This window comes from Magnolia sinica, chromosome 4 (assembly GCF_029962835.1).
Source record: "Magnolia sinica isolate HGM2019 chromosome 4, MsV1, whole genome shotgun sequence".
NCBI classification, from domain to species: Eukaryota; Viridiplantae; Streptophyta; class Magnoliopsida; order Magnoliales; family Magnoliaceae; genus Magnolia; species Magnolia sinica.
The window spans coordinates 90107673-90121941 of NC_080576.1; the positions used below are offsets into that span (position 1 = coordinate 90107673).

General features: G+C 42.3%; 1 protein-coding gene across 1 annotated transcript in view; it reads right to left on the bottom strand.

The window, feature by feature from the left end:
* Window positions 1-11051: 11051 nt before the first annotated feature.
* Window positions 11052-14269, bottom strand: part of LOC131243364 (dynamin-2A-like) — a 31153-nt gene continuing 27935 nt past the window's right edge. Inside the window, exons 17-22 of the mRNA XM_058242680.1 lie at window positions 13925-14072; window positions 13639-13802; window positions 13077-13190; window positions 12918-12985; window positions 12618-12784; window positions 11052-11577 (exon numbers count right to left, since the gene is read on the bottom strand). Coding sequence (XP_058098663.1) covers window positions 11324-11577; window positions 12618-12784; window positions 12918-12985; window positions 13077-13190; window positions 13639-13802; window positions 13925-14072 — 915 coding nt within the window. The 3' untranslated portion in view covers window positions 11052-11323. The remainder of the gene's footprint in view (window positions 11578-12617; window positions 12785-12917; window positions 12986-13076; window positions 13191-13638; window positions 13803-13924; window positions 14073-14269) is intronic.

Sequence of the window (14269 nt, forward strand, 5' to 3'; positions counted from 1 at the left end):
GTCTTCAGTACAATGGCCCACATATGTGCACGCAAGCACATGTACAACCACTTTGGCCTAATTTGGTTTTGGAAATTTTGAGCTCAATAAAGGGAAAAAAAAAACTTCACATTAGTGGAAGTTCACATGTGTCAGGAATGAGAGTTCATGCAGGACTTGTTTTTATAATGGAAAAGAGGATCTAAAGTCTGTAAATAACGGAGACTCTTGGTTTCTTCATCCAACAAACTTAAAATGTGTGGAGTTACTCATCTTTTACACGCACTCGAGAGATAATTGGAGAGAATGGGAGTTAAAGAAATGTTACTTCAGCAGAAGCTAGCATATGCATTTGCAGGGAAAGAGAGTTAATGTAGGACTTGTTTTTATGATGGGAAATTCGAAAATGAATTTAAGCATAGGACTTAATTTTATGATGGGAAAAGGAATTTAAGCGTATAAATAAAAGAGACTCTTAGGACCCATTTGGATACCATGAAATAAATTACCTTTTCTACTTATATCAGTAGATAAGTGACGTTTTTTCAGATAAGTAAGTTTGGTTTATAATTAGTTATTAGTAACTTTTTTTTTACTTAAAAGTACATAATTACTTCAGTTAATTTTTTTAGCTTTTTAAATTTTCATTAGTTGCTGAAGATAAGGAGACAAAAGAGGAGAAGCTGATAATTATGTTGTTTGCCAAACATACTTATCTTCTTAATAAGTATAAACTAATTAGATAAGCTACTTGAGTAGCTTATATTAAGCAACTTACAATCCAAACACTCCCTTAGCTTCTCCATCCAAGATTTAAAAAAAAAATTGGGCAACCCATCTTTGGCACACGCTTTGGGGATAATTAGGGAGAAGGCGATGGAAGCCATTCCTAAGCGTTGTTTTTTTCACATGGTTCGAGGTCTATAGCCAATCTCCTTTCTAGTTCTTGGTTTTCTAGTTGATATAATTATGTATTTTTGCATCTCACAATTCTCACTATGAATCAGGACTTCATTCGATTCTAGATCAATTAACATGTAGTATTAGAGTATAGGTTTTGGGATCATATAAACGCATTAATGTTTAATTGAAAACCACATAACCATTACAGTTCGTTCAATAGTTTTGGTAATTGCACTAACTTGTTTTTTGGATTCACTACTCTAAAGGCTAAAAGTGGATAAGGCCTTTGATTATCTCTACTAATCCTACTAATCAGATCTATAAATCCAAAATTAGAAATAGTAGTATTCCATCTCATCGGCTCTTAATTTGTGCATACGATTTTTGTAGTCTTTTAGGATTTGTTTGATCAGATCAAGACCATCCATTATGGGACACAACGGTTAGATCTAGACCTCAACTTGATTAATGATTGGTTCGGGCCATTCGCCCAACCTGGCCTAGCATCTGGCCTAGATTTTAAACCTATGCCCAGCCCTTGCACCAAGTTTTTTTTTTTTTTTTTTCCCGTAGAAAAAAGTATTTCTATTGCCAATCTTCTTAAGTATACAGAGTTTTAAACAATGAAGCAATCATACACTTTCTTTCAAAAAATACGGAGTTTAAAATGGAGTTTTGCTAACAACAGCCAGGCACATTGTGAATGAGCCATACCCCAAAAGCCACATTACCACCATTGCTTATACGCGAGGAGTAGTTTGTAGAAGTTGCAGTGGTAGCATTGGTTGATACAACCGAGAATGGAGACCCGCCTCTCGGGCTGCATAGTTTGAGGGCGTGCTGAAGTGGCCAAGGAAATCCAGCGTGCTCTGATGGGAGGCTTGTCTGGTGGGGAGACCGCAGGTATTCTTGGTGTAATGATCAAGTTCTCTTTGTCTTCCTTTGTTGGTTGGGGAATGACACTGATCCGAGTGGGACCCATGGGAAGCAGGACGTTGGTGATTCTGCCGAGAGGTGGCTGCAGCTTAGATGTGAATAGAGGTGGTTTTTTCTTATTTTGGGCCGCCTTCTGATCTTTGGCAGCAGCTCTATTTTCCTGCTGCAGTCTAGTTGGCTCTCAAGTTCTTTAACCCCAAAAGCCACATTACTACCATTGCTTATACGCGAGTAGTTTGTAGAAGTTGCAGTGGTAGCATTGGTTGATACAACCGCGATGGAGACCTGCCTCTTGGGCTGCATAGTTTGAGAGCGTGCTGAAGTGGCCAAGGAAATCCGGTGTGCTCTCATGGGAGGCTTGTCTGGTGGGGAGACCGCAGGTAGTCTTTGTGTAATGATCATGTTCTCTTTGTCTTCCTTTGCTGGTTGGGAAACGGCACTGATCTGAGTGGGACCCATGGGAGGCAGGACGTTGGTGATTCTGCTGAGAGGTGGCCGTAGCCTAGATGGGAACAGAGGTGTTTTTTCTCATTTTGGGCCGCCTTCTGATCTTTGGCAGCAGCTCTATTTTTCTGTTGCAGTCTGGCTTTCCTCTCTTCAGCTAGTTGGCTCTCAAGTTCTTTGACCCCAAAAGCCACATTACCACCATTGCTTATACGCGAGGAGTAGTTCGTAGAAGTTGCAGTGGTAGCATTGGTTGATACAACCGCGATGGAGACCCGCCTCTTGGGCTGTATAGTTTGAGGGCGTGCTGAAGTGTCTAAGGAAATCGGGCGTCCTCTCATGGGAGGCTTGTCGGGTGGAGAGACCGCAGGTAGTCTTGGTGTAATGATCATGTTCTCTGTCTTCCTTTGCTGGTTGGGGAACGGCACTGATCCGAGTGGGACTCATGGGAGGCAGGACGTTGGTGATTCTGCCGAGAGGTGGCCGCAGCTTATATGGGAACATAGGTGGTTTTTTCTCATTTTGAGCCGCCTTCTGATCTTTGGCAGCATCTTGATTTTCCTATTGCAGTCTGGCTTTCCTCTCTTCGGCTGGTTGGCTCTCAAGTTCTTTAACCACCATTGCTTATACGCGAGGAGTAGTTTGTAGAAGTTGCAGTGATAGCATTGGTTGATACAACCGCGATGGAGACCCGCCTCTTAGGCTGCATAGTTTGAGGGCGTGCTGAAGTGGCCAAGGAAATCTGGCGTGCTCTCATGGGAGGCTTGTCAGGTGGGTTTACCGCAGGTAGTCTTGGTGTAATGATCATATTCTCTTTGTCTTCCTTTGCTGGTTGGGGAACGGCACTGATCCAAGTGGGACCCATGAGAGGCAGGACATTGGTGATTCTGTCGAGAGGTGGCCGCAGCTTAAATGGGAATAAAGGTGGTTTTTTCTCATTTTGGGCCGCCTTCTGATCTTTGGCAACAGCTCTATTTTCCTGTTGCAGTCTAGCTTTCCTTTCTTCGGCTAGTTGGCTCTCAAGTTCTTTAACCACCATTGCTTATACGCGAGGAGTAGTTTGTAGAAGTTGCAGTGGTTGCATTGGTTGATACAACCGCGATGGAGACCCGCCTCTTGGGCTGCATAGTTTAAGGGCGTGCTGAAGTAGCCAAGGAAACCCGGCGTGCTCTCATGGGGGGCTTGTCTGGTGGGGAGACCGCAGGTAGTCTTGGTGTAATGATCATGTTCTCTGTCTTCCTTTGCTGGTTGGGAAACAGCACTGATCCGAGTGGGACCCATGAGAGGCAGGACATTGGTGATTCTGCCGAGAGGTGGCTGCAACTTAGATGGGAACAGAGGTGGTTTTTTCTCATTTTGGGCCGCCTGCTGATCTTTGGCAGCAACTCTATTTTCCTGTTGTAGTTTGGCTTTCCTCTCTTCGGCTAGTTGGCTCTCAAGTTCTTTAACCCCAAAAGCCACATTACCACCATTGCTTATACGCGAGGAGTAGTTTGTAGAAGTTGCAGTGGTAGCATTGGTTGATACAACCGCGATGGAGACCCGCCTCTTAGGCTGCATAGTTTGAGGGCGTGCTGAAGTGGCCAAGGAAATCCAGCGTGCTCTCATGGGAGGCTTGTTTGGTGGGGAAACTGCAGGTAGTCTTGGTGTAATAATCATGTTCTCTTTGTCTTCCTTTGCTAGTTGGGGAACGGCACTGATCCGAGTGGGACCCATGGGAGGCAGGATGTTGGTGATTCTGCTGAGAGATGGCCACGGCTTAGATGGGAACAGAGGTAGTTTTTTCTCATTTTGGGCCGCCTTCTGATCTTTGGCAGCAGCTCTATTTTCCTGTTGCAGTCTGGCTTTCCTCTCTTCGGTTAGTTGGCTCTTAAGTTCTTTAACCACCATTGCTTATACACGAGGAGTAGTTTGTAGAAATTGCAATGGTAGCATTGGTTGATACAACCGCGATGGAGACCCGCCTCTTGGGCTGCATAGTTTGAGGGCGTACTGAAGTGGCCAAGGAAATCCGGCGTGCTCTCATGGGAGGCTTGTCTGGTGGGGAGACCGCAGGTAATCTTGGTGTAATGATCATGTTCTCTGTCTTCCTTTGCTGGTTGGGGAACGACACTGATCCGAGTGGGACCCATGGGAGGCAGGACGTTGGTGATTCTGCCGAGAGGTGGCCGCAGCTTAGATGGGAACATAGGTGGTTTTTTCTCATTTTGCTCCGCCTTCTGATCTTTAGCAGCATCTCTATTTTCCTGTTGCAGTCTGACTTTCCTCTCTTTGGCTAGTTGGCTCTCAAGTTCTTTAACCACCATTGCTTATACACGAGTAGTTTGTAGAAGTTGCAGTGGTAGCATTGGTTGATACAACCGCGATGGAGACCTGCTTCTTGGGCTGCATAGTTTGAGAGCGTGCTAAAGTGGCCAAGGAAATCCGGTGTGCTCTCATGGGAGGCTTGTCTAGTGGGGAGACCGCAGGTAGTCTTGGTGTAATGATCATATTCTCTTTGTCTTCCTTTGCTGGTTGGAGAACGGCACTGATCCGAGTGGGACCCATGGGAGGCAGGACGTTGGTGATTTTATCGAGAGGTGGCCACAGCTTAGATGGGAACAGAGGTGATTTTTTCTCATTTTGGGCCGCCTTCTGATCTTTGGTAGCAGCTCTATTTTCCTGTTGCAGTCTGGCTTTCCTCTCTTTGGCTAGTTGGCTCTCAAGTTTTTTAACCATCATTGCTTATACGTGAAGAGTAGTTTGTAGAAGTTGTAGTGGTAGCATTGGTTGATACAACCGCGATGGAGACCCGCCTCTTGGGCTGCATAGTTTGAGGGCGTGCTGAAGTGGCCAAGGAAATCCGGCGTGCTCTCATGGGAGGCTTGTCTGGCGGGGAGACCACAGGTAGTCGTAATGTAATGATCATGTTCTCTTTGTCTTCCTTTGCTTGTTGGGGAACGACACTGATCCGAGTGGGACCCATGGGAGGCAGGACGTTGGTGATTCTGCCGAGAGGTGGCTATAGCTTAGATGAGAACAGAGGTGGTTTTTCATCATTTTAGGCCTCCTTCTGATCTTTGACAGCGGCTCTATTTTCCTGTTGCAGTCTGGTTTTCCTCTCTTCGGCTAGTTGGCTCTCAAGTTCTTTAACCACCATTACTTATACGCGAGGAGTAGTTTGTAGAAGTTGCAGTGGTAGCATTGGTAGATACAACCGCGATGGAGACCCGCCTCTTGGGCTGCATAGCTTGAGGGCGTGCTGAAGTGTCTAAGGAAATCCGGCGTCCTCTCATGGGAGGCTTGTCGGGTGGAGAGACCGCAGGTAGTCTTGGTGTAATGATCATGTTCTCTGTCTTCCTTTGTTGGTTGGGGAACAGCACTAATCCGAGTGGGACCAATGGGAGGTAGGACGTTGGTGATTCTGCCGAGAGGTGGCCACAGCTTAGATGGGAACAGAGGTAGTTTTTTCTCATTTTGGGTCATCTTCTGATCTTTGACAGCGGCTCTATTTTCCTGTTGCAGTCTGGCTTTCCTCTCTTTGGCTAATTGGCTCTCAAGTTCTTTAACCACCATTACTTATACGCGAGGAGTAGTTTGTACAACCGCAATGGAAACTAGCTTCTTGGGCTGCGTAGTTTGAGGACATGCTGAATTGGCCAAGGAAATCCGGCGTGCTCTCATGGGAGGCTTGTCTGGTGAGGAGACCGCAGGTAGTCTTGGTGTAATGATCATGTTCTCTTTGTCTTCCTTTGCTGGTCGGGGAACGACACTGATCCGAGTGGGTCCCATGGGAGGCAGGACATTGGTGATTCTGCCGAGAGGTGGCCGCAACTTAGATGGGAACAGAGGTGGTTTTTTCTCATTTTGGTCCGCCTTCTGATCTTTAGCAGCAGCTCTATTTTCCTGTTGCAGTCTGGCTTTCCTCTCTTCGGCTAGTTGGCTCTTAAGTTCTTTAACCACCATTGTTTATACGCAAGGAGTAGTTTGTAGAAGTTGCAGTGGTAACATTGGTTGATACAACCGCGATGGAGACCCGCCTCTTGGGCTGCATAGTTTGAGGGCGTGCTGAAGTGGCCAAGGAAATCCGGCGTGCTCTCATGGGAGGCTTGTCTGGTGGGAATACCGCAGGTTTAGGGACTTAAGACCCAGACCATTACCCGGCCCATTGCCACCTAATACAAGACTCAGATGTTTTAAGCATATATTAGGGCTATAGCTGTGGGATGTGGGTCATCTTTCAATAATCCAAACCGTTTGTTTATATGATGGGCGATACTAAAAAAAGCTACCATATTGAAATATTTTAATCTTTGGATCATGTATCATGTTATTCTTTTCCTTGAAATATGGTCCGTCCCCTTATCAGTTGCTTTGTATTGTTTTAGGATATTCAAATTTTGTAGTATTTTCAAACAACCATCATCCATTCTGAGGCCCATCATATAAACCATTTAGATGAGGGGAAACATTATCCAAATCCAACGGCTACAGTCTCTACATATCCTAACATATCTTATTTCCTACTGTGACATGTTCGCCACATGACTGTAGCAAATCTTTTTTTCTCTTTTTATATATTATTTATTATTTTTTTCTTTTTTACATAAACCAACACCACATGGATCTTATGATCTCAGTGTTGAAATAGAGTCTGTCTACCACTAAGCCATGGAGCCGGACCCTAGCAAACCTTGCATTTTAGCTGGTTTGGAGATTTTTAAAGATAGATTTGAGGCATAGGGCTACTCTCAATGAGAGACTTTAAAGAGATTGGCATAGTTGGACGATCCACATACATGCATGTAGAAATTGTACTAATAATAATCATGGGACCATTATTTATGGGTCATACTGAAAAGCTTACACAGCTAGATATCTAAGAGGTAGTTGAAAATAGAAAGTAACCAGTGATGATGAGTTCAAGAAACAAATGACCATTAATCAAAGGTGAAATTCATCCAACATTTTGATTTTTGGTCCTATATGCTATAGAGAGAGTGTGTGTGATGGTTCATACGCTAGCATTCAAAACTGTGCAATTGCTGTATGTAAAACTCAAATCAAATTCAATGCAGACAGATCATCTTATCAGATTGATGAGCTATCATAGCCTTTGGTAAGAGCCGTTTGTTTATTTATGAATGTCGATTTTTTATTTATTTTTTTAATGACTGTTCGTGTCAACCAATCACGCATCCAAATTCACCCAGATAGACTATTCTCCTTTGATTGGACGATCCTGGCCACTGATTATATATAGACCAGTTGGAGCTTGAATTTGGACCATTGACTAACTGAATGGTTAAGATATCCTTGAATCAGGCGATCAGCATATCATTTCAACAAATGTTTATGGCCCATCAAAGTGAATCAAGAATCTGATGGTTATTTTAGTTATTTGCACGGCTTGGCTGTAATTTTTTTTTTTAGTGAGAGCTTGCCTTGCCAGAAATGAAGAAGCTCTTTTATTATTATTTATTTTTTAAGTATACTATGATGTTTTGAAGTCTCACCATGTGATGATCCAGCTTCCTCATCTGGAAGGGTTTTAATTATATGGTTAGCATCGCAGATCTCAATGAAAATAGATTCTCACCGTCCATGCTAGGCCCCCAGCAGACAATTTGCACACCACCCTGAGACGTGTAAATTCAATGAGATGGCTCTACGGTTCTCATCGCCCCATGTGCGTGTGACATCCAACCTGCCCAATAGGTTGGCCCAGCACAAGATAACCTTGTGAAAAAAAAATCAACCACATCCACCGATCAGGTGGACCATACTCGTATTTTGTTATTTACCAATGGTTAGATATTAATTTAATGATGTGACCCACCTAATGATAGGTTGGAAGCTAGTCACTGTTTAGACAGTAAAGTGTGGTCCAACAGGTCGGACCTGAGACATCTTTAGAAATTATTTTGAAATTGCATATGCATCCATCCTTCAAGTAATTCAAATTAAAATGTCCAAATTAGGGTAACTAATGAGAAGAAAAATATACTCATTTGATTATTTGAGTATCATTTTGGTAGACATTTATTGGACGGTTAAAAATGAAAAATATCCATTGGTCTTATTCTAACAAAATTATGTCCTGCAAATCAGACAATTCTGATATTGGATTTTAAATTATCGCTAGAGGAATCTGACTCCACATGCCACGTGTGCCATTTCTACAGCTGCGTACCAAGCGTCCTAAGCAGCCAGTGTATCAAATGATTCCTCGCATAGCAGGCTTACTTTATATGGTCAGTCGGTGGAGGGTGATATCTCTGTTGAGTGAGATTCTTTTCATGTGTCACATCTGCAGTGTGGGTCATATGGCTGGATAGTATGGAATCATAATAGCAAGTAACCAACAAAATGAATTTCTTGAAATAATAACGAAAAAGAATAACACTGTACTACTTGATTCTCCCACATCTGACACTCTTGTGCCACGTCACCATGTGTGAGGGGGGAGCAGATTGCCTGTGAACCGGGCACAGATATATATACACACACACACACATGTGCCGGGGGCTGTGTGAGGCCTACAAAGATGTCCGTGACAAATCCACTCCGTCCATCTGTTTTGAAAGACCACAAACTTAAGTGGGCCACATCAAACGAAACAGTGGGAACGGCAATGTCCACTATTGAAACCTTCCTGGAGCTGAAGATGATGTTTATATGCCATCGTATAGCCCACATGAGTTTTGGATGTGACTGATTTTAGATTACTGTTCTATTGTGGTCTTTCAAAACAGATGGATGGAGTAGATCTTTCATGGACATCTTTTTGGCCCCAGCAAAGGGAATACCTCTGTGCCTGCAATCTGCTTCCGTGTTAGCATGAGCCTAAGAATGAAGAAGATCCAAATCTCAGGTCGACCGTACCAAAAAAATAAAAACAAGAGTGATTGAACGCTCTAACATTTAAAACTTTATTTTCTATCCAACCTTTTGATAAAGTCACATTAACCTGGATGAGCTTGATCCCAAAACTTGTGGCTCATTAATGGTCAATTACCACTGTTTACTATGGTATGGTCTACTTGAGAATTGGGTGCATGCCCTAAAATGATATGGCAAAATGAATGAACAGTGCTGATATAGGCCACATGGTAAGGGCCCAGGGAACTTAGGGTCGGTTCACAGAATCCTAACAAATCAAGAACCGATCACCTAAAATATCGGTTCAAGACTAAACCTCCTTTCCATTGGATAAATTTCCTCAAAAGAATGTAAGAAAAAAGGACCCTACTGCAAGCTTATTTATAAATGATAAAATAGTAGAACATGGCCTGCCTCCCACAACATGATCCAACAACCCATTACAGTATGCACAATTATATCTAATGTTGTCCAAAGACCATTCCATCTCCCTCACTCTGTGATCCCCAATTTACCTTGAGTGGAACTCATAACTGCCCTTCCCAGGTTAATTGGGACCTGGCTTGCCTATTGAACAACACAACACCAATGATGGTAGTGTGTTTATGTGGCCACCCCACGATTATGTTTTATCCGGCCCGTCCATTCATTTTGCCAGATCATTTCAGGGCAAAGGGCCCAAAACTGAGGCAAATCCAAAGCTCATAAGGACCACACCACAGGAAGAAGTGGGGGTAATGATGCTCACATTGAAACCTTACTAAGGCTAACCATGATGTTTTATTTGCCATCCCACCTGAAATATCAGCTTGATCCAAAACTTCTGTGGCCCCCACGTAGTTTTCCATGGTAAGCATTCAATCCCAACTCATTCCTGTGTGGTCCACTTAAGCTTTGCATTTGCATCTGCATCTCCCTCATTTTTGAGATCATGCCCTGAAATGATCTAGCAAAATGAATAAAACATATACTTCATAGTGTGACCCAGAGAATTTTGCCGTACATCATTACTGTGTTCTACACTAGGCAATGTGTATTCCTCAAGAAAGAGAAACTCTCAGAGGGAGCGGGCCAGTTTTCCTTGATAGCAAGATGGTCGGATGTGTGATGTGATGATTCTTGATACGATCATGATACAGAAAGGTCATCATATCCTCAAAAAAGTGATTGGGTGACTAAGGATTCTGATAATGAGACTTACCCATAGCAACCAGACTTATTGATGATGAACTGGAGAATAACGCCATTTTTTAACTGATTATACCTTTCCTTATCTACTTATATCAAGTATCAAGCAATGCATTTTCACTGCTTTCCACCATGGGAAAAGTGGGGTGCCCTGCCTCAGTAATCTAACTGCAGCCACTGGTGATTAACCTCATCCTGGGTATCCGCCCCCATGGTAAAATGCTAACTCTTCAATCGGTAGGCCAGCGGACTGCTGTCCCCTCATCTGCAAAGGGCAATGGAATTAGCACGGGGCCTAACGAAAATCAGCATCCTATCCTTTAATATCCTCAAGAGGACAACGGTCCACTTGTGACCAAAAGACGCCAGAGCTTTAGCAGCTGGGATCTTCCAATCCGGTGTATTTTTTGAGCTATCCAGGGCGGGGATCATCACAATAACAATTTGGATCACTGAATGATGGGCCCACTAGTGCAAAATGAACCAGAGCATTCCCAAGAAAATGGTATTACAGAATTAATAATCAGTTTCACAGGGAAAAAGAAAAAAAGAAAAGAAAAGAACTAGGAAGGAACCCACTACTCTGAAATAATAAGATCAGAAAGGAAACAGACCAAATACATCTGCAGTGTCTGTCACCAAGAAGGAAAAAATTACTTGAAATAAAAAAAGAAAATTGATTAAAAAAGAAAACTTCAAAAACAAAAAAGGGGGGGTTGAAGGGGTGATAGATATCACACAAAAAAAGAGGAACAGATGGAATATAATAAGCAAGAGAACTTGACATAAGAGGCCCGTGTTAAGATTTCAAGCACACCTTGAAACCCTAGGGTGGAAAAAATAGAGCAACTGCAACTGCAAATCCTAGGTACACATCCTATCATTTCCTCGGCTGCTTCCATATATCATATAAACCAGAATCTGCTCATCAAAATGCTCAACCACAGAGACGAGCACACCCCCCAATAAAGAAGAATATAGGAGATATCAACTGCCAATCACAACACTCAGCTTAGTATTTATACATGGATGAACCAGACTGTGGGGGTGCAGGTGGCAACCGGTTGGGGGTGCGGCGGCTGCTCGAATTCGACCCCGAGTTTGCATCACCATTCTGTGCTGGGTCACTGTACCGCCGGCTGTGACCGTTGGGACCTGACCTCGATTCAGCAAATGAGCTGGAGTGATCCACCGGTCCGTTAGCTGCAGCATCAAATGCAGATCTCCAATCGTCACCAGTTGCAGTAGTGGTCCTTGGGCTACTCTCTGCATAGCAGCAGACATTTCAGCGTCAAAGTCAGCTTAACAAGTGCACTCCAGTTTATCACAGACAAGGAGACAAGGGGAATCAATTCTATCTTGTCTGGGTCTAGTCTAAGGGGGTCCAGCTTACTACTAGTTATCCACATCAAATGAGGAACCATCAAATAGGAATTATTTCTGACTCAAATTTTTTAACAGATGCTTCACACTAGTAATTTCAGATGCATTTTCACCCGTTTTGGAACTCAAAATAAAATAAAGTGTACAGGAATCGTTGGCTCCTTAATGGATCCAAAGAAGCTTAGGAGAACCATTTAGAGAAGTACTCGTGCCATTTCCACATTGAAAATCCAGAGTTGCTTTCATGGATGCAAGCAGCTGAGAAGCCTAACCATATATAGCGTAGGCACAGCTCATGAGGTGGTTGTTATGAAGCTGCAGAGAAAATTTCAACAGACTTGTGTGGTCAACTTCAGTTAATGGATCAAGGGTATCTTAAGCCATTCCACATTTTCATACAGTAAAATATAATCCCTCCATCTGTGATTGCCTAATACATCAGTAAACGTCGCTTCTTTCTATGTAGCAGTTGAAAAGATGGTTTAAAGTAAAGAACGTCCACTCAAGTTTCTTTTTCTTTTTCTTTTTTTTTTTTGCTCCCTTTTTTTCCCTCAAACCCAAGACAGCATTGTGCTTGCACAACAATCCTGAAACAGGAACAAAGTATTCCAGAAATCCAGATATCTTAACCTGAGAAAAAGCATGTCAGTTTCAAAGCGAGGAACTTTTCCACTTGAAACTTTTGTGGAAGAAAATTGATGGTAACAATATAGATGAAATTTCTAGCCTCTTGCCCAGCTTCAGATATGACCAACTTCCCTAAAAGTTTATAGCATCGCACTGCTTTCATAGAGCGAATGGCATCCCTCAAGAGAAATTTTCAGTATAATTTGAGGGATATCACAAGTTCACAACCATTAAATAGAGCGCAGACAACAATCAGTCTACCAATCTATGATTATTGATATGTAGTTTCAACTGACCTGCTCCACCATTGGACCAGCTCGCTGCAGCTGCTCGGTTGTCATGAATGCTAAGCTGTCTAGTGAGTTTCGACAGAATCGATGACTGTTTCTGGTAACGCTCCCTCCTACGCTTTACATTTTGGTCCTCTTGAAGAAGTTCTTCAATCTTCGCATTGTTTTGGGAACTAGCCATGGGCAAACAGAAACGGAATTTTGATTATTATAATTTTTCCCATTGGTTAAATGTCAGCAATAGGAACTGAAATCCATGACTGCAACACATTAACATGCACATATGCATGTCTAAAGAGTATTAACCTGATAGAGCTGTATAGCTGATTAAGCATGTCTTCTTTTGCCTTCTCAACTTGGCAGAGAACAACAGCCTGTTCAACCACCAATCACATAGAGGACATTACAGATCTTAAAAACTTCCTGCCAGGACTGAGTGCATGAAAATAGGAAATAGAGGCTTACTTTGGGAACATTGGCAGCAAGACTGTTCAAAACAGCCTCCACATAACCTCGGACTTCTTGAGACATCCACCTGAGCTCTTCTTCTGGATCTGCAGGCCTCCTAGCCATTGTGTCCTAAAAAGGATGCAAAATGCATGTTGTACATATACGCACATAAGAAAATGCACACGCACATAGGGAAGAGATGGCACATGCATGCATTGTGTTCATATTCATGCAAAACAAATTCATGTTTCCATGTAACTGTTTGTATCAGTGGTTCCATCGCCCACATCATATGTATAACAATGGAATACTAGGAAACTACTTTCTCTGTCATTAATTACTTCAATTTCTGGAGTATTTCCAAAATATTTAAAATGTGACCCTTCTTTTCCTTTCTTTTTTTTTTTTTTTTCCTTTTTTTTGTTTGAAAATGCAGCACGTTTTCAATCATTTCATACAGAAAATCGTAGATTCTATCCTTAATAAAATATAAAACAAAAGAAGATATTATCATTTCATTTTAGTTTCATTGAGCCATAGAACATTGAAAAAAAAAAAGCATCAGTTAGGAGCATACCAGAGAACCATCAGAAAGACTTTGTCGAATGGGCAGGCCAGTTTCAGAAGATTGCATTCCCTTGCCAGGAGCTCCCTTTGAAGGCTGCATAACACTTCTTATCTTGTTTATCCACTCAACCTTCTCTTGCATACTCTCAGCCTTCAAAAGAACAGCACTGTGGGCTGCATGATCAACAGAAAATTAAGGTATATATTAGCTCACAAAGAATGAAAAAGAAAGAGAGAACAAGAAGAAAATAAAAGAAAAAGAAATAAATGGGATAAATATTCAGAAGGGAACAAACCTTTCAAAACAGTTTTATAAGGAACCTTGCTAGTAATCTTGAACACAAGACTTTGACCTTTTCCTGAATCTGGTCCATTTGCCTTCTTATCCTTGGAACTTTTTGCTGGAGGTTCATCATCATCTGGAACCTCTTCTAAATTACACTCCTGCAAAGATAATGTATTAGACAGAGCAGAAGTGCACTGACGATTATGTAATAGTGTTTGAGTTTTTGGATTTCAACAAAGCTTTTGTTAATTATCAAAAAGAAAAGTCACTGAATTCAGACATAAAACAACAGGTTATATTCACTGGAAATGCACATACAGTTTGTCGGGCAATTAGCATAATCATTGCCAGACAA